This window comes from Lasioglossum baleicum, chromosome 14 (assembly GCF_051020765.1).
Source record: "Lasioglossum baleicum chromosome 14, iyLasBale1, whole genome shotgun sequence".
Lineage (NCBI taxonomy): Eukaryota > Metazoa > Arthropoda > Insecta > Hymenoptera > Halictidae > Lasioglossum > Lasioglossum baleicum.
Genome location: NC_134942.1, coordinates 3,091,219 through 3,112,895, shown reverse-complemented (window position 1 = coordinate 3,112,895; position 21,677 = coordinate 3,091,219). Strand labels below are relative to the sequence as shown.

At 43.0% G+C, this 21,677-nt stretch overlaps 1 protein-coding gene across 16 annotated transcripts in view; it reads right to left on the bottom strand.

Annotated features, from left to right (window-relative positions):
* Positions 1–21,677, bottom strand: part of LOC143215783 (venom dipeptidyl peptidase 4) — a 357,851-nt gene that overhangs the window by 42,258 nt on the left and 293,916 nt on the right. For all 16 annotated transcript variants that reach the window (XM_076438232.1, XM_076438220.1, XM_076438224.1 and 13 more), the window contains one exon: positions 9,604–9,829. In XM_076438232.1, the coding sequence (XP_076294347.1) occupies positions 9,604–9,829 (226 nt within the window). The remainder of the gene's footprint in view (positions 1–9,603; positions 9,830–21,677) is intronic.

Here is a 21,677-nt window from a genome sequence, read left to right as displayed (position 1 = left end):
AGCAGCAAGCAGTGACCGAATTCTATCGAATTTAGACTTTTCTTAATCGGCAGAACGCCACGAATTGGCTCGTGTGACTTTCGTGAGGGCAGCACGGAAAATAAATAAGTTCAGGTTTCACGTGTCACGGGTTTCAGGCCGAGCTACCTGCCTGACCGGGGGATCGCCTGGCCGTGTTTATAGCACCACTCGGCCTATGCCGCCGAGGCACCGACGATGGGCAGAAAAATTGAATTAGTTACTTTTTCCAAGATATCTTTTCAACTAAAAGCAGCAAGCAGTGACCGAATTCTATCGTATTTACACTTTTCTTAATCGGAAGAACGCCACGAATTGGCTCGTGTGACTTTCGTGAGGGCAGCACGGGAAATAAATAAGTTCAGCATTCGCTCCTTTGCGGTAGTAGGCCGAGCTACCTGCCTGGCCGGGGGATCGCCCGGCCATGTTTATAGCACCACTCGGCCTATGCGGCCGAGGCACCGATGATGGGCAGAAAAATTGAATTAGTTACTTTTTCCAAGATATCTGTTCAACTAAAAGCAGCAAGCAGTGACCGAATTCTATCGAATTTAGACTTTTCTTAATCGGCAGAACGCCACGAATTGGCTCGTGTGACTTTCGTGAGGGCAGCACGGAAAATAAATAAGTTCAGGTTTCACGTGTCAGGGGTTTCAGGCCGAGCTACCTGCCTGACCGGGGGATCGCCTGGCCGTGTTTATAGCACCACTCGGCCTATGCCGCCGAGGCACCGGCGATGGGCAGAAAAATTGAATTAGTTACTTTTTCCAAGATATCTTTTCAACTAAAAGCAGCAAGCAGTGACCGAATTCTATCGAATTTAGACTTTTCTTAATCGGCAGAACGCCACGAATTGGCTCGTGTGACTTTCGTGAGGGCAGCACGGAAAACAAATAAGTTCAGGTTTCACGTGTCAGGGGTTTCATGCCGAGCTACCTGCCTGACCGGGGGATCGCCCGGCCGTGTTTATAGCACCACTCGGCCTATGCCGCCGAGGCACCGATGATGGGCAGAAAAATTGAATTAGTTACTTTTTCCAAGATATCTTTTCAACTAAAAGCAGCAAGCAGTGACCGAATTCTATCGAATTTAGACTTTTCTTAATCGGCAGAACGCCACGAATTGGCTCGTGTGACTTTCGTGAGGGCAGCACGGAAAATAAATAAGTTCAGGTTTCACGTGTCAGGGGTTTCAGGCCGAGCTACCTGCCTGACCGGGGGATCGCCTGGCCGTGTTTATAGCACCACTCGGCCTATGCCGCCGAGGCACCGGCGATGGGCAGAAAAATTGAATTAGTTACTTTTTCCAAGATATCTTTTCAACTAAAAGCAGCAAGCAGTGACCGAATTCTATCGAATTTAGACTTTTCTTAATCGGCAGAACGCCACGAATTGGCTCGTGTGACTTTCGTGAGGGCAGCACGGAAAACAAATAAGTTCAGGTTTCACGTGTCAGGGGTTTCATGCCGAGCTACCTGCCTGACCGGGGGATCGCCCGGCCGTGTTTATAGCACCACTCGGCCTATGCCGCCGAGGCACCGATGATGGGCAGAAAAATTGAATTAGTTACTTTTTCCAAGATATCTTTTCAACTAAAAGCAGCAAGCAGTGACCGAATTCTATCGAATTTAGACTTTTCTTAATCGGCAGAACGCCACGAATTGGCTCGTGTGACTTTCGTGAGGGCAGCACGGAAAATAAATAAGTTCAGGTTTCACGTGTCAGGGGTTTCATGCCGAGCTACCTGCCTGACCGGGGGATCGCCTGGCCGTGTTTATAGCACCACTCGGCCTATGCGGCCGAGGCACCGATGATGGGCAGAAAAATTGAATTAGTTACTTTTTCCAAGATATCTGTTCAACTAAAAGCAGCAAGCAGTGACCGAATTCTATCGAATTTAGACTTTTCTTAATCGGCAGAACGCCACGAATTGGCTCGTGTGACTTTCGTGAGGGCAGCACTGAAAACAAATAAGTTCAGGTTTCACGTGTCAGGGGTTTCATGCCGAGCTACCTGCCTGACCGGGGGATCGCCCGGCCGTGTTTATAGCACCACTCGGCCTATGCCGCCGAGGCACCGATGATGGGCAGAAAAATTGAATTAGTTACTTTTTCCAAGATATCTTTTCAACTAAAAGCAGCAAGCAGTGACCGAATTCTATCGAATTTAGACTTTTCTTAATCGGCAGAACGCCACGAATTGGCTCGTGTGACTTTCGTGAGGGTAGCACGGAAAATAAATAAGTTCAGGTTTCACGTGTCACGGGTTTCAGGCCGAGCTACCTGCCTGACCGGGGGATCGCCTGGCCGTGTTTATAGCACCACTCGGCCTATGCCGCCGAGGCACCGACGATGGGCAGAAAAATTGAATTAGTTACTTTTTCCAAGATATCTTTTCAACTAAAAGCAGCAAGCAGTGACCGAATTCTATCGTATTTACACTTTTCTTAATCGGAAGAACGCCACGAATTGGCTCGTGTGACTTTCGTGAGGGCAGCACGGGAAATAAATAAGTTCAGCATTCGCTCCTTTGCGGTAGTAGGCCGAGCTACCTGCCTGGCCGGGGGATCGCCCGGCCGTGTTTATAGCACCACTCGGCCTATGCGGCCGAGGCACCGATGATGGGCAGAAAAATTGAATTAGTTACTTTTTCCAAGATATCTGTTCAACTAAAAGCAGCAAGCAGTGACCGAATTCTATCGAATTTAGACTTTTCTTAATCGGCAGAACGCCACGAATTGGCTCGTGTGACTTTCGTGAGGGCAGCACGGAAAATAAATAAGTTCAGGTTTCACGTGTCAGGGGTTTCAGGCCGAGCTACCTGCCTGACCGGGGGATCGCCCGGCCGTGTTTATAGCACCACTCGGCCTATGCCGCCGAGGCACCGATGATGGGCAGAAAAATTGAATTAGTTACTTTTTCCAAGATATCTGTTCAACTAAAAGCAGCAAGCAGTGACCGAATTCTATCGAATTTAGACTTTTCTTAATCGGCAGAACGCCACGAATTGGCTCGTGTGACTTTCGTGAGGGCAGCACGGAAAATAAATAAGTTCAGGTTTCACGTGTCAGGGGTTTCATGCCGAGCTACCTGCCTGACCGGGGGATCGCCTGGCCGTGTTTATAGCACCACTCGGCCTATGCGGCCGAGGCACCGATGATGGGCAGAAAAATTGAATTAGTTACTTTTTCCAAGATATCTGTTCAACTAAAAGCAGCAAGCAGTGACCGAATTCTATCGAATTTAGACTTTTCTTAATCGGCAGAACGCCACGAATTGGCTCGTGTGACTTTCGTGAGGGCAGCCATCATCGGTCCCTCGGCCGCATAGGCCGAGTGGTGCTATAAACAGGGCCGGGCGATCCCCCGGCCAGGCAGGTAGCTCGGCCTACTACCGCAAAGGAGCGAATGCTGAACTTATTTATTTCCCGTGCTGCCCTCACGAAAGTCACACGAGCCAATTCGTGGCGTTCTTCCGATTAAGAAAAGTGTAAATACGATAGAATTCGGTCACTGCTTGCTGCTTTTAGTTGAAAAGATATCTTGGAAAAAGTAACTAATTCAATTTTTCTGCCCATCGTCGGTGCCTCGGCGGCATAGGCCGAGTGGTGCTATAAACACGGCCAGGCGATCCCCCGGTCAGGCAGGTAGCTCGGCCTGAAACCCCTGACACGTGAAACCTGAACTTATTTATTTTCCGTTCTGCCCTCACGAAAGTCACGCGAGCCAATTCGTGGCGTTCTTCCGATTAAGAAAAGTGTAAATTCGATAGAATTCGGTCACTGCTTGCTGCTTTTAGTTGAAAAGATATCTTGGAAAAAGTAACTAATTCAATTTTTCTGCCCATCATCGGTGCCTCGGCGGCATAGGCCGAGTGGTGCAATAAACACGGCCGGGCGATTGCCCGGCCGTGTTTATTGAACTGCTATTGTGTTCTGGGCTCAGGTCTCGGGGCCCGACCCTCGGGCCTCGGAACGTGTTCATTCAAGCCTCGAGCTGGTCAAAAGGAACTTAAAGGATCCGAAAGGAACTTTGAATTAGTTACATTAACTAGTTACAAATGGATCCGTAGCTTCGGATCCTTCTGCTTCGGATACAAAAATAACTAATTAAATTTCGGATCAAGTTCCTTTTGGATCCGAACCTTAAAATTAATTAATTAAAATTTTGTATCTTTTATTCGTGATCCGAAATTTGTTACTAATTACATATTTTGCCCAACTCTGCCCCAGACCCATCAGGCTTTTCACAGAGCAGCGTTTGTAGTCTAAAGGAGCCGGACTGCTGTATCTATCGCGAATAGCACGATTCGGCGTAGTTTCGAGTCTCATTGAAGCGTTTCCGCTTTACTTATCGTCGGCCCAGGCGAAATTGAGGGGTCTTAAGCCGCGTGCTCACTTGAGAATCGCACACCGGAGAGTCGAATCCGTTGGGCAGGATACAAACCTCGAGGAGAGACCTCCCCGACAGCTTACTTTCCAATAGCCATCGATTCCACCCCCGACAGCAAAACTCTCCGGAGTCTACCTAGTCGCGGGGGCGGTTAGAATTACACCCCCGAGCGTAACTAACGAGGGTGGGAATCCGTTAGCCACCAATTCCTGCGAAAATTAGGCGAATAACGCGCATTCGAGTTCTTGGGAACGTTGTCGACGCTGCACGGTGTTCTGAGGAACTTGGCTGATCAAAGCACCACTTTTACGTCTTTCAACTTTAATAAATAGTACAACATTGTTAAGAAAAGAAATAGCTACCGTATCTGGCAATTAATACAAACAATTTCTATTTCGCATAAAAATTCGCTGTTCGGTAAAAAAATTGAAAGGATTTAAGACTACCGATGATTATTTTCTTTCTGTTGAAACTATTAAAGAGTCAATGAAATTTTTATTTGGTTCCCGTTTCTCAAAATTGCTATTTTATTTTATACGAAATGATCTCGAAATAATTGAGCACGTGGACGATGTAGAGCAGTAGTTACAAAGCAACCCATTAGTACATTTTTTCGCAGCTAAAATTGCTCGGTTCTGTCCAACTAAAGTACACCGTTTGAAGGACCTAGGGGGAAAGCGTTAATCCCGATTTATACCGGGCACGCTTGTAAATATAATAAGCAAAAGCCTCATTAAGCGAACGCGCGCCTGGCACCCCTAAACAACGAAAGAATTCCGCTAGCGGTGAGGACCGGAGAGGAATTATCCGTCGATTTACGCGACCGGAAAAACGAGGGTTTATCGAGCGTTAAAAAATTACTCGGCGAAAAGCGGAGAGCCGTTCCACGAACCACCGGCAAACTTGCAATTAATTACCATCGAAGGAAATTTACTAATCGCCCGACCCGATTGCGTCCTGATCACTTAATTTCAAAGGGGAAACCTCAAACTTTGAGGAAACCTGGCTGGAACGCGACAAAATCGATATTTCAATCTTTTTCAGGTTTCTCGCGGCAAATATATATTTATTAAATGCGCTTTTACTTCGTTTCGTTTGTTCTCGATTTACTTTCGGATAAATTGTTCCGAGTGTTTATTACACTATCATTATTTTATTTTCAGAGAGCATGTTATTAAAATGTGGATTATTAGCGAATTTAATGCTGCTCGTAGTTCTTGGCCGAATTTATGCAAAGTTTTATGCAAATTCTCAGTTTTGTGCTGTTATCTAATTATGTGCGAATTTCAAGGATGGAGGAACTTGTTAACCTAAAATATTCCTAAAATTAAATAATAAATATATAATCAATGTATAATAAAACTAAATAAAGCTAAATATTCCTAAATATAACCTAAAATAGAATATTGGTAATTGAACTGTGAATTTTTGTGGAAAATGAAAATCTTCAGCATATCAACTGCAATCGTTTTAATAAATTGTTATTTCATCGTTACGTGGAATTCATTTAGTGTTAATATCGTTTTCTTTTAAATATGTATGTCGAAACAAACGATAAATTCTTCCAATTGCTTTACTGTTTTAAATCGCAGCTACTCGTTGCCTGTTATAAATATATAAAATCCACAGTCTATCAATAATCCTTGTTCCTTTAGTTCATGTGTAGCACTGTCGAATTTTTTGTGCTTTTGATGTTACAGATGTAAAAATGGTAGGCAAAATGTAACTGGTTCGTGTAATTAGTTCGATATGTTATCGAAGATAATGCGCGTTTCATTAAAATTTTGTGCTTTTGATAAACGTGAAAAAATAGTACGAATTCGTTTAATCAGACTGGCTCTTGCCGAAGATAATTTTGTTGATTTTACTTTGCGAATGGCGAGGAAAGCATGGAAAAAGGGGGACGTTCGTTTAATCAGCAGCAGGAGTAATTTTCGTTTCCGATTATCGAATCGGCTCGACATTTTCGTAAGCGAATGTTCCATCGGCGAGCATGAGCCACGTGACCCGGAATTAAAATTCGTCGAGACCAGAGCAAACAGATTTCCGTGAGGTGTGCAAACGAAACGAATTCGTGTCTCGGTCCTCGGGGAGATGGAATATTGCCGCTGAAATATATGAAGTTTGCACTTTTGGCGGTACGGTGGAGTGTTACGGTGACGGTCCCGCGACGGAATGTAATATGTCAAATGGAATTATAGAGCAGGGATAGAAGTACCTCGGATGGAACGATGAACACAACACGAATACGGTGGACCAAACAAAAAAAAAACGGAAAAAATGTGAACCGAAAAATAAAAACTGAGAAAATATACGGAAATAAAAGTGTAAGCTAACTGTGAACTCTGCGGGCCGTGTTTTTCAGAGACGAAAGTCATTTTCATTTTTAATAAATCTGTCGGCCATTGAAGATCTTTGACGAATTCTATTCTCTTTGTTGTGTAAGTCGATTCTTGAGTTTTCTAGTTTGGTTGCGATTTAATTTTGCTTCTTGAGCTTGTTTTAATTCCGAGTTGGCCTCGAGACAAATTACTAGAGAAAAAGAAGAGACCAAGTTGTTCCGCGTCGTCTAATAATGAAGAAGTCGCTCTAAATTGATAGGTACTTTTATCACATCGTATCGCCCTCGAATAAATAAGAATTAGAAAACAAATTGTAACGGGAGAGACTGACTAACGTGAAGATATTACTGCACCATGAAATATGGAACTAGTTAAGCTAGAAATAAGCAGCGAGACCTATGGGCACTAATCTAGCAAAAATTTGCTATAGTGGACGATGATGATGATCGTCCGCGAACATCCGCAGTCCAATATCTCAGCGAACTCCGCCATTTCGAACGTAATAATCTAACAGCTCGGGGGAGATAACTCTTTCGGAAAGAAAAAAGCAGATTCACGGGGAAGGAAGCAGGGAAGACTGCAGACTAACAAAAACGAAGGCCAGTTTAGTTCGAAGTAGATTTAGCTTCCGCGAAAAGGAACATTTTGCTTTTAATGGGGCTCATTTACCGAGCGAAGACAATCTACATGACAAAGAAGCAAAGTTTTCCTTCTCCGGCCGTTCTAGACGAAAGATCAAGCGCCTCCCGGCTGCGCAAAAAGAAGTGATAGAGACAGAGACAATAGAACTCTTTGCCGAAAAGGAGATTAAATTTTTCCCCTTTAAGGAGACCGTCGTGTAACCTTCTCAAGGCTCGTCTAACAAGCGGAGGAATCTAATTCCGTTGAAGAAACTAGGATGAACTTTTCGCGAACGTCGAAAAATCAACGTCGTTATGTGTCGTTCGGAGTGGAATGAACTTTCCACATAGATCGGGAAAACAGTGCTCGTTGATCAAAGTGGCTCCACGGAGAAAGCTAACCTAACTATCCTGTCCGAACTTCTGCCTTCAATTAAAATTCCGAACCTGTACGACGGGAACGGGACCAAACAAATCGGTCCAAAAGGGAAATCGCATTTCCGACTTGTTTGCTCTCGGCCATTTAGATCAATTCTATGCCAAAGAAATTTTTATTCTTTGCCTGTTCTCTGCTCTAAAAATACTAGCTCGTAACGTTGAGCTCAATGAAAACTAACCAAATGCTTCGGAGCGTTTCCAAAGCTGTTCACACCAATGCAACACTGCAGCAAATCATACTACACTACTCCTTAGCCCACAGGTTGACCATTGGCCCCGAAATCCTGCTGGGATTCAAGTACGCGAGCTCTTTAGAGGAGGAGGGCAACACAGAGCTCTCGGCGAGTATAGAAGATTAAATTTTCCTCTTAGGGTAGCTTCGCCGAGATCCGGCGGGCTTCCGTGACAGGAAGAAATCCACTTCTCCCGTCGTCGTCGTCGTCGTCGTCGTCGTCGGGAAGCAAACCGGACTACTGTTGCGTTGGTGTTGGTAGTAGCTGCTAACATTGAGAAATGAAGGAGCCATCCGTACCAATCGTCGCGAGGCGAAACAAATTCTCGGTGCAGCGTCGCGTCGCGCGCCGTTTCGATCCGGAACGGATGGGTTCGACACCGCGAGAGCTTTTGGGACGAGGGGCTCACTCGGTGCGTTGTAAATGACAGTGTCAGCCACCCCGAGCTACCAAAGTGCGTTGTCCATACGACCGATACGGAAGAAGGAGCTTTCTCAGCACTAGCGTGCACTTTGGGACAATATATTTCACCTTGGCATTAAAAGACAATTAATTCTGTTTACGGTATCTAGATCGTGGGTCTTTGTGCCAAATGAAAAGCTTTTGAGACAACTGTACAGTAGTTGGACGAAAATTCAACGGTTAAAAAATATATGTTTAATCTTTTAAAATTATTTAGCACCTTCCTAACACATCACTCAATAAGTCCCCGGTCTGACACATATATGGCAACATTGTTGACAGACCCACGTGATTTCCGGGTAGTACTAACCTTCAAACAGTACGTGTCAAAATTTCATGGAATTCTGACCGTTAGTTTAGAGGTTACAGTCGTTTTAGTGACCCCAGTTTTGTAATTTTCAAGACAACGGATAGAAAGGAATTTCGTGTGTTGATGAAACACTGTTTTTTGATGGGGAAAAATACTGTTGAAGCCAAACAGTGGCTTGATAAGCATTATGGGGACTCTGCGCCAGGGAAATCAACTATTATTGACTGGTATGCTGAATTTAAACGCGGTCGTACAAGTACCGATGATGCTGAACGCTCTAGTCGCCCAAAATCGGCAGTTGTTCCGGAAAACATAAAAAAATGTCCAGAAAATAGTTTTAAAACACCGTAAAATGAAGGTTGCATGAGATAGCTGACACCTTGAAGATATCAGAAGGCAGTGTCTTTATAATTTTACATGAAACTCTCGGCATGCGCAAGTTGCTTTCGAAGTGGGTGCCGCGTTTGCTCACATCGGACCAGAAACAACAACGCGTCGACGATTCAGAGAGCGATGAAAACAATGGTCAAATTGAACGAATTACGCTTTGAATTGCTTCCCCACCCACCGTACTCTCCAGATTTACTACTGGCGACTATATTGAACTATATTGAAATAACCATGGTAAAAATGAAGGTAAATATTTGTTTGTCATTCCAAAGAAATCCGAATGGTTCAATATTCAAAAAGTCGTGTGTCGCCCTTCTAAAAGTGGTCGAATATTACTGCGAGTCGCGTGCGTTTGACACAGTTGGGGTTTGTCGAGTCGAGAGAGGGGTGCGTCCACTCACCCTGTTGTAGATGGTGATGTCGGGCACCCCTGGTCCGGCGCAAGTGAGCACGTAATGCGAATGATCGGTTGAAAACTTGGCGGTGTTGTAGAGACACTTCTGCTCCCTGTCCAATTCTCGGACCACATCGCAGCTGAGGCACGTCGGTTTGCGGTCTTTCCCGTGCACGGATATCCGGTACAGATGCTGCACCGCGGAATCGGCCTCTGTCGTGGCCAGGTAGTACCTGAAAACGTCGAGGAAAAACGTTAAGCGGTCATTTGCATACCCTGTGCGCCGCTGCGCTGAACCGGTCCTTTAATGGCTTTGTAATCGCGAGAAGAGCCGCCGGGAAATTGCATCGCGACGTGGCTGCTTCTGTTTACAGTATTAACTGACACCGGCTTCCCGGGGAAAACAGAGTTCTTCATAAGCTCCTAGCCGCCGCCGAGGTCCGTTCGGTTTCTCCTTCGACGGATTTCTCGCGCCCGCATTTTTCCCTGACCCCCCACTCTACTCTCGATTCTACTCGTTTTCGCAATTAGTCTTACGAGTTTAGCCCCCGTCTGTGGGAATTTTCACTCTTAATTACCCCCAGAGTCCGTCAAAGAACTGTTCTCTTTCCGGTCTTTTAACTGTTCTTTTCCGCAATGTTTAACATTGTTGACACTAGAGCCATCGAAATAATTTTAATTGGAATCTCAATAAATCTAGTATCAGAGTTACAACAAAATCAATTATTCGATCAACTAAACATTTTTCATTTCCTTTCTTGTGTGCCTTGGTTTATTTAAATGCCTAAATATTGACAATAAGAGGAAAACAGCAACATCCATATTTAGTAGACTCTGTTAGAAATTCAAATGTATAAAATAAATAATTGCAGAAATATCCTGCCCCTTTTTAAGGGTTTAAAGCAGTCATAGGCCTAAGTATTCGATGCTTCGAATCGACAGTAAATAAACTCTACGCGTAAATATCTTATTTTCAACTTGCTAAAATGTTTAAAAAACACATGCACAGCATTTGTTGCGCAGCACAAAGATCCGCAGTCTAATAGTAAACGATTGCATCGCCGACAAGAGGCGGTATTCAAATGAAGCTCGGGGTATTTTCGATGAAATCGACTGCATGAAAGGTTTGCCCCCGTCCGGGGGTTGCAGGCCTTGTTCACGTGAATGTTTTCAAGGTGAGGGTCAAGTTTGGCAGGGTGTACGTCAGACGTAGGCGATTCGAAGCTGTTAAGTCTGATTTATACGAACCGGTAGCAGTGCGGCTGGTAGAGCCAGTAACGCGATCAGACCGCGCCGGGGCTCCATTTGCATTAATGTGGATCGATTGCCGGCAGTTAATCAATGCGTGATTAACCCGAATTACGGAGTTCTTTCCAGCCGCTTGCGGTAAATTCGTACCAGTCTCTCGTCCGCCACCGAGCCCGATAAACCGGTTAATGAAATGCAACGGAACGATCTTGCTTAGGGGATCGGCGAAAAACGCCTGAGCCTCCAGATAAAACGCTGATCCCGTTTATTAACGCTTCGATCGATATATTCAACCCTTCAAATTGTTATTCAAGATATTCCCAAGCTCGAAAAATTTTAATCTAACTTGACAATTGCATCTACAATTTTTTTTAGAACTCGTATTCCATTATAAGTAGACTGCGGATTTTAAAATAAAAATTGTCCGCACCATTTGCAAGACGCAGGAGCCACATAGACATTAATTTCATTTCTAGAAAATTTTTGTGACTTTAAAAGAAATTCTAAATCTTAAATTCTTGTAAATGTATTTATTGTTTTGCGTTTGATTGATTGATTAAAATCCGCAGTTTAATTGTGAACAATGCATCATTGTTTTAAATTATCAGGTATACGAATTAATTCATTCACAATGAATTGCAATTTGATTTTGCGATGTGCGAAGATTTACTAATTACTTGCACGTTGCATCGAACGCGTGAAAATCGATGCAATTTTTATTTCGAGGAATGCATTTTAAATTCACGTAAATTAAAAATGAATAATTCATACATACATATAATTTAATGCAGAACGTGCCACGCATTTATTTGTACAGCTAATAATTCAGTTTACCGCGTTAGTATGCAGGCTTGTCTGCATTTAATGAATTTAAAGATCCCAAAATTGCAGACTCCGGTTATTAAAGAATGTGTGAAGTTAAGACAACAGGCTCTCGTTCGAAAAGTTGGACAATTTAAAATCTTGAAGCCAAGTAGAGTAACGCGGGCGGGACAAGGGAAATGGTTTAAGGGGAAGCAAAAATGCGGCGATATTAATAAGTGTTCCTTGAAAAAATGCAAGCACGTTGCTAGCAGTAAACTGCCGGAAGTTTAACCGTCGGAAGATTAATTTTTTGCTGGTTATGGACCAAGGTACGCGGGCTAAAGGCTTGAAAAGTGGTTCGCCGCGCTTCCCTTCGATGTAAGGGAGTTTCAAACAGGTCAATTTTCCGAAGTACTCCGTTACACGGTCCATTCTCGACCGACTTTCCACGAAATTACAGCCGGGGCGGTTCCTTACCGTACACGGGTTTCCATGAAACCAAACGGGCCTATCTAAGGACCTACAGGAGTGCAAATTTCTCACGACAATTCACTGAAAGTTACACAACGAATTCATTTTCGAATTTTATTTTTTAAGAAATCTCAGATAGAAAAGTTTGTTTGATTAATTTAGTACGGCATTGGCTATCTATATTGGCTATAAATATTAATTGAAAATTAAAAAAATGTCGGCACTTAGAGTGCAACCTTGTTCGTCGAGGTCTCCTTTTTGTTAGAGACTGTAAAGATTAGAAGAAAATTGTTTTATTATATAGTTTTGTAATTTTTTAAATAGGCTTATGAAAATTTTAAGAGTATGTATATTCTCCAAATGCTGCACTTTTGATACCGTTAAAAAAGAATCGGGCCTCTGCTCTCAGTATACTGGAATGCCCTCTTAAAGGGAGGGAAGGGCGGAGTCCACTTTGGGCGCGGAAACTCCGGGCCGAGCTCGCCTATACTAAGCGAGCCGCAAAATGTCACGAAACCGCACAATTTTCACGGTGTCAATCTAACTCCGCGATTCTGTTTACGCTGATCAAAGGGCCCGGTGTTCGCAGACCCGCTGTTTCAATTTGAAGCCCGACGAGAATGTTCCTTTGCGCCGAAGACGCGACCAAGTCGGATACTTTATCGTTTGGCATAAAGTCGCGTCTTAGTTTTCGGAGTTATTATATCGCGGGCTTATATTCTGCCTCACTGAACATAGCTCTCTGTGATACTTTATAATTATTCCTTCTGGATCGAGTTACTCGAGTTTTGCTTCTGCTTTTACGATTGTTTCGAATTGTCCCTCTTTCATTGAATCGTTGCTAGGTTTTATCATCTTCGTTTGGAAGATCCAATCTTGAGGGGACAGGAGAGCTTGTTAGGTTAAATTTGCGGCGCGATTGGTATGCAAATGTTTTCCGGGGGAAATCATTCTGTAGATTCTCCTGCATTGTACTTTCATAATATTCGAAATGGGTTGCAATAGAAATCACAGAGTAAGTATACAGACAAATGTACACATTAGCAAACATTTTAGACAATAAAGTGAAAATTGGTAAAGATAAAAGATTGAAGATTAAAGAAAATACAAATTTTCATGCTCGTACTGTTCCTCGAATGGCCCGATAATTCATTGAAAATTAATAAAATCAGTACACGGCAAAAAGGTAATATGCCTTGCAAGTAGAAAAAGCTTACAACGGTCAGACACGAGTTCTATCGTGCATGCCAAGCCAATATTTGTGCTTTATTGGCCAACAATCCAACGAAAACGAAACACGGCGATTGGAAGGAGGAAAACATTTACAGTCGGCGATAGATACAAATATTTGCTGGAAGTGTTGACCGAGACAACGCTAATGAATTTCATCGCTTTTATCTGTTCCACGCGAGAGTTATTAGTTGAATCGGATAAAGAACAATCGAAGCTTAAAACAAGACAAACAAAATTCTCTCGTAAATCAAATACTTGATGCGTCGCATTATATTAGGTGCGCCAAAAATCTACTATTTCTATGCAGATCGAGGAAGTGTACTGGTTCACGTATATCAATAATGAGTTTCCAATATCCTTCCGCATTTTTATCCGGCGAAATAGTGGCGTGATGTATTTCATTCGAATCACATTGTTGCGTAATGTTACATTTGGTAGTATATTACAGTATTTTTATTTTATTTCATATGATCGTGGTTTAATTAATTTCTTTCTTGTCAAGTGGCAGGGTGTACAGTGTACATCCTTTAAAGATTGTTTGGAAAGAAACCTTGCTTTTTCAAAGACACTCGGAAGAAAGATAATTATATCCCACACACAGGAATAGAATCTATGCAATTTATTTTCGTTGGTCTTGTTTTACTATTTTTCTCAATTTTTTCTTGTTAAAATAATAATTCTTGTATACTGTCGAAGACCCTCAGAAAATAATAAAATGAGACCAACGAAATTAGATTGCATAGATTTGATTCCTGTTGTATAGCATATAAATATATTTGTGCGTGAATTGTTGAAAATAGAAACTCTAAACTAAAAAGAATAAATAAAATCCAGTCTCGCAGCAGCGAATGGAATGTGATAACTATTAGTTCGCCTAAATGTCCGCAGGATATTTACCACTAACCGAGGGAGCCTCCGCAGCGTATTTCGGCCTTGATGCAGCCACTCAGGCCACCTCATCGCAATTTCCGGAACACCCAGTATAATCAACTCACCGGTTCGTCCCTTGACGAGGCACCAAGCCCAAATGACCGTATGATGAACGACGCGGGGCCACATTTTTCATAAGTTAATTTGCGGGATGTCCGTGGGGGGTTAGGTGAGATGGGGAAGGGGAGTTTGATAAGGAAGGGGGATGAGGGATGCGGTGGGTAGATGGGTGGATGTCGTCTGAGCAATATCCGTGACGCGGTTCGACGTATCCGCAGCCGGATATCGCATGTGGAGAGTGGACGCGGCGCGGCGCCGGTAGATAGCAGTTTTCCCAGGGCTAATCCGTGCCTAATCTAAATCTGCGTCCGGCGACTGACTACCCGCCATTCTGTGCCGCTTACATGGCAATTTCTATGCGCATAGGTCAGACGTGGCGCGCGGACGGGTTGGACAAACACGAAGGGATTCCTGGCAACGTCGGGCTGTGTTTACCGAATAAGCCTCGAACGCCCTGATTTCCGGCTTGATAAGCGGCCACGGAACCATGAGTTACTTTGCTGAAGCGTTAGAAAAATTAACGGATCGTCCAAACTTCCCAGACACCCGGTACAGTTGAGTTAAATCCATGTATGGAAACGTTGGTCGGCGATATTTCTGACTGAAGCGTTTGAAAAAATTACTAGAAGGCTGCAATTTTCAGCACACCCGGCAGATCTGCATTCAATCCATGCCTGATACGAAAAATATTCGTTGATCGACATGATCTCTGAGCAATCACACACGCGATTGAGAAATATTCAAGTGTTAGAGAAGTTACCAGCAGCTCGTAACTCTCGGGACACCCGATAGAGTTGCATTGAATTTCGAAAAGAACCGTACAAATCCTCGTCCAATATTTTACGAAGTGTTCGAATCAGTTACCAGGATGCGTTAACTCTCGGAACACCCGGTACAGCGACCCCGAATTCACATCTAATGCGACAGGCATTCAGCTCGAAAAGAACCCTATAAATCATGGTCGCGCACTTCGAATTCCGGTTTGATAAACGATCGAAAATTGCACGGGTGTGCGCAGCAGCGTTTAAAAAATGACCGGAGTGCCGTGGAGTCGCGGGTCACCCGGTATATAGAGAGCCACATTGAATCCGCGTCTAATACGAGTACCAGCAACGAACACAAAAAGAAGAACCGAACGGTGGCGATAAGCTGAATGTACCTCGCCTTCCTGCACGCGTATCGCGACCTGATATGGAGACGAAAAAAAGAAAGATGGCCGACGATGCGACTGAATATCGAAAACCGTTCGCCCCCGGGTTTGAGGCGTCTATTTTTTCCCCTCCCCGAAGAAATTTCTACAGTCGAACGGGGAAACTTTGTTTGCGACGGGACTCGACGAGTTTGCCATTTTTTGCGGCGCCGCGCCGCGTTGGGGCAATATCAACGATTTTTGGGACAATATGGCGCCCGATAGAACCGTATCCGGTTCGTTATTAAGTATATTTTATGGGCATTCCTTTACATCAACTGTTTCTCATTGTTGAATTTATTGAATATCGTAAAACACTCTGAATTTAATGATAATTTAAATGTCCTTGAAATAATCTTCACTGTGACCTTCATATTATATTATCATAATTTTCGTTTATACAGGGTTTCAATAGACCGTTCGATGCAAAATTCATTCAGCACAGTGTTCTCTAAATATTTGATATTGTTATTTCTTTCATTTCAATATATCTGTGTTCAATAGTTACACGCGCGACTGTTACATTTCACGTTACGATTCCACAAATGAAAAGCATCGACAGCCACCATTATTTACACACTAAAACATACTCCCCCCAACAACTGAAAAACAATTACCGATCCCCCTGCCGTACAATGATTCGACCATAAATCATTCGCAGCAAGGAGAATAATCTCGCAAAAGCGCGCGACCGTTTAGGCGCTGTTTGTTTTCGAAAAATCGACCGTGTTTCGTTTCATATTTTTTGATACTGCGACTACGACGACGCGACGCTGCGAACACAGCTTTTATTCCGCGTCCGACAGATTGAAATGTTTCGTTCGAGCGAGACAAACAGAGAGAGAGAAAAAAGAAGAAATAAACAAAACCACGGATTTGTTTTGCAGATCGTTGAAACAAGCCCGTGTCTCGCCCGCCATTGGTGGAGGACGAACAATGAATATCGTTTTGTCTTAAGAGGTGGAATCTCGCGACATGTGCCAGGAGGCCTAAGCAATTAAACGTCCTTATGTCAGACGTTCGGATCCGATACTGTTAGGTCTGATTTATAACGCACCGACACTACTGCCGCGGCTCTCTGCCCCTGTAAACTGATCAAACTGCTGCCGGCTCCATTTGCATTAATTTGGATCGATCGAGCCGGCCAGTTAACGAACACGCGATCAATCCGAATTATCCCCGGAGACTTTTTATTGGAAATCCTGTGCGCCAACTGTCGATACTGAGCCCGTTATTACTGCGACAATATATCGGTTCCCGCCAGGAGACCATTCTGCAACTTACACCGTTCATCATTTTTACACGGCGAAACTTCCTTTGTCTTAATCTCAGGAAACAATCGCTCTTCCGGCTGCTTCATTTTTCTTCACGACTATTACTGCACGATCGACCCGTGATTGTGGTCGCAGTGATCGAGTATATTCCTGCTTATTTACATCATTACAATGGCAGTCTTGTTATCGGAACTTCCGAATTACTTCGTTCGATTCGCTGTTGTGAGATTTCATGTTTCTTTAAATTGCTGCGAGCAATTAGAGTGTCAATCGTAACTGGAAAACAAACTGGATACACCATTCTCCCAATTTTTGTGAATATTTTTAACGACGAGTGCGAAACAAAGGTGTGGTGTTTAAACATTATCAGTATCCCCTCGCCTCCGCGTACGCTCTCAAAACAAACAACATCGTTAAAATGAATCGGCAAAAGGTAACAACGATAACGAACGAAGGATTTACAAATCAAGCAAAAGTTTAATCGGACAATTTGCACGGGAAAGGTTGAAATTAACAAACAGGATCGGTCGTACATAAAACGCGTACATATGTGCACGAAACATTAATGTACACGTACATGAGATACGAACGTACGTATTGTACATGACATACGAATATGCGTAAATAAAACGCGAAAGTTAAGTAACAGGTTCGTCAGTGCATATTCCGAACTGCTAGACAGCGGATCTGTATGCAATATGCAAATTTTCTACCCGAATTGCATCAAACTGAAGTGAAGTAGAATTTTATTCTCATTCTTAATACGGTGAACAGGTTGAAAATAATGTAACAGTGTTTTTAAATTCTCCTAACGTTCTTACTGTTTCAAATTACACCTGCTCATTTCCCTCATAAACGCATAAAATCCGCTGTCTACGAATTACAAATTCAATACATCTATCAGAACTGGAGAATTGCATTTCCGTGTACGAATTTCGCCTAATATCCTCATTTCGGTGGCCGCGCATGCAAAACTACCGGGGCCGGAGCAATAAATAAGACCTTTATGCACGTATGGCGTGCGTGAGCTCGTGAAACGAAAACGTGTGTATCGACGAAAAATATTATGATAATTTTGCTATACTTTTATGTCGGATAAACATCAACTTTCTGGCAGCGTAATCGATGAGAATGTAAATTTGCACGAAGATCCTCCGCTCGGTCATAAATCCCGACGGGTTCTTTTTACTCAAATTTTCTTTCGCAGATACTCTAGCTTGTTCATTTATTTTTTTCTATTTCGTCCGAATGCGTTCGATATACCTAATGCGAAATCGGTGCAGCGAATTCCGCATTTGCTATGTCCGCGTCCGATCGTTTCGGGGCCATTGCAGTTCCGTGTTTTACGCCCGCGGAAACTTTACAACGAAGCACTTTCGACCGGCGTCATTGCAGAAAAACTTGACGTTTTAACGACGTTGACGTAATTACTTCTACCGATCAGCCGCGCGCGCGCGCTGCTTCTCAAACCAGTCGTAAATTAATCCATAAATAAAAATGTCTGGCGAGAGAGAACGCTGTAGGCATTCTCGATCAAGTGCGAAACAACTTTCCACGTACCGGGTGTTGTTAAATTACAGTCGACCCAGATCGAGGAAAATCCGGAATTTTATTGGAAACGTCGCCAATGCTTTCCGTTTCTACTCGGAACAAGTATCGCCCTTACAGCGCCAGCTGCGTTTATCGATCTCATTATCGTCTGACCAAAACCAACGAAAAACATTACCATAAGTGGAAATAACCGTTATTGGTCAGACGTGCGCACGGTACTTAAACGCACGCGCGCGACACGCAAACATTTATCGCCGATTCAGTTGGCAATACCGCTGCGGGAACAATTTTATCGTGCTGTTCGAGCGCTCTGCTTTGGAATTGGTCGCGGTTCCTCGATCTGCAATCTGTTGTTAGCAGAAGAACAATGAAGTTGAATAAAATACGCTTAAATTCTCCCTTTTATCGCTTTCCCAATATTAGTAAATACAACGTTTGGGATCCGAAATGGAAAATGTGAATTGCTTAACGCATTTATTACATGTTCCACTGAATCGTTATTTTGTGATTCTAAACCAAGAAAAACATTCTGTATACAGGAGCCAAGTTCTTATGGTCGTAAAAAGTTCAAACAAAATACGGCCAAGTTCGTCAGCTTAGAAATACCGTTTGCAATACCGAAAAAAAAGTTTCTAAAAATTAGTTTAAAAGGAAGCTATTTAATTTTTAAAGAGTTACATGGAGGGCTAAATTATTCAAACTTGGCCGCTACCTAACACCTTTTATGGCCATTGGTTTAAAAAGTAACGGCCAAGTTTGAATAATTTAGCCCTGCATGTAACTCTTTAAAAATTAAATAGCTCTCTTTTAAACTAATTTTTACAAACGCTTTTTTTTCAGTATTGCAAACGGTATTTCTAAGCTAACGAACTTGGCCGTATTTTGTTTGATCTCACAACTTTTTACGGCCATAAGAACTTGGCTCCTGTTTACTGAATGTTTTTGTTGGTATTTACATCCAATAAGCAAGAAGTTTCACTTCTGTCGCGCGTGGTTTTCCACGCGTATGTTTTTTTTCTTTTTTTTTTTTGAAAAAATCAAAAGACTACGTCATGTGGTTGGGCATGCCCGACTGTAGGTTATAAGAAGGAATAAAGAAGTATCTCGATCAATGGGATACAGATCGCTTAGTATTTATGTACTAACCCAGCCTTGTAAATGCATACAATCGTTATTAGTTGCAGTTTCGGTGCAGGTTTCGTGGAATCGCTTCTACTTCGGTATCTGCCACGTCACTCGGATGACGCGTCCTTATTCGCTGCATTTGCGGCGCATTTTTCGCAGAATGTATGTATTTTCCGAACTCGCAACATCCATTCCAACGCGTTCTGTTAGACCTTTCAGTCTCGATGCATTTTTCATAGAGCTCTCTCTCCATTTCTTCGCAGCGCCAATTTGATGACGTTCTGCTATTCCCTGTTCGATGTGTTTTTCGTAGAATCGTTTTCACTTCTTCGGTTTGCTGTGTCAGTACGATATCATGCTATTCTACAATTCTCGGTGCATTTTTCCTCGTGCGCTTCGATTTGCAATTTCACGTTGACGTCATGCTGTTATTTACAGTTGCATTGTTCCCGGAGTTTGCGATATCCGTTTCATTAACAGCATCAATTTATTAACATTCCGACCATTCTTATCGATTCTAACGCCAGTAGCCATTCATTCAAATACTACAGGGTGTCCCAGATATTATGTATTTCCTTGGACAGGGTGATTCCTGAGGCTATGTCAAATAACTCTTTCCTTTACGGAAATGTTCTCCGCGGCGTCGTTTAGGAGTTATTAACAAAAAACATGGACCAATCAACGCAATCAGTGGGCGGAGTCTAGCCCGGCCAAGGTCAAATAGCTGCGGTCTGATTGGTCCGTGTTTTTCGCTAATAACTTCTTAAAGACGCCGTGGAGAACATTTTCGTAAATGGAAAAGTTATTCCAAATGGCCTCGGGAATCTCTTCATGGAGGTACAACATTTTTGGGACACCCTTATACTAAATACTATTTTTTAAAATTGTATAATGCATTTCATAAAATCGTCTGTACCTTTCCGACTCGCAGCAAAATTCTAAAAAGTTGGGAAGTTCGGCGAGAGCTTTTTGTGGACCCTTTTGCGGTTTCTCTAGGTGCAGAGTCAGTTCGATGACGGTGTGCACCGTGTCGCCAAGGGAATCTCGTTCACGGTTGGCCGACTGGTCAGCCAACGATATCTCCTCGGGAGCCGCGAGAAGAAATTCCTCGGACCGATAGTTTCCTTCTGTGCGCGCGCGTTATCCGTGCTCCTTTTTTAATTCGAGCACAATGGACCCTTTAATTCAAACTTTCCGCGAAACTTGTTTATCACGCTGCCGGCTCTCGAAACCCCGATATCGAATCGTCCCCGTTCGAACGCTGGCCTCTCTTCCATTGAAACCGGGGGCCGAACTACGAAACCAGGACATCAGCGTCGCGAGAAGATAAAAGTGGCGTGTTTGCGTATTCCTTATTGTGAATATTTATTAAAAACTTCTCCCGACAAAAAGAGAGAGAGAGAGGGAAAGTTCCATCCCCCCGGAGGACTCCTCTATTTTTCAATGCAGACCCGCATTCGTTAGGGCCGTTCCATATGGAGCGATATCGATGAATTTAAATTTTTATGAAGAATAACCCTTCTCTTCCCGATCTGTATCCCTTTGTCCGATACTTTTTTATCACTTCCGCAGTCCTATATGCATTTTTATATAGTGCATCATTTGATCCATTAAGCTTGTTAATTCGTTCCTGGTAAAAGGATTTATTGGGTCATCGTTTTTATTGTTTTTAAGAGCAGTAATTATTCTCGTGGGCTCCTGAAAATTCTGAAGGCTTTCTCCTTTTTACTCCGACGACGAGAAACGAATTTCTGTGCGGCTCCTGTAGCATCAAACGAATACAGACAATTTTTATTTTCCATTAAAATCCGCAGTCACATTTCGTGTCATATTTAACATGTAATTCTTCATCAAACTTCGCAGCCTGATACTTGACACAATTCGCTCGGATTCTGCAGTATTCCTTCAAAGAACATTAATTTCTCAAAGTAAAAGTAATTGAATTCATGCACTCATCGAAAGAATTAAGGGATCACTTGTGCGAACCCAAAACATTGGTACCACTTTTTTTTGTTATAAAGCTATAGCGAGATGAAGACAACATTGACGGTTAACAAAAATTTTGTGCAACTTTGGACCAAACTCATTTCAAAATCAAAGAACTTTCGATAGAAATGAGATAGAGCGAGGAAATTTTTTTGAAATTAAAGCTGAAACTTTGCAGAATGTGGGAAAAATAGGGAGATTATCTTACGG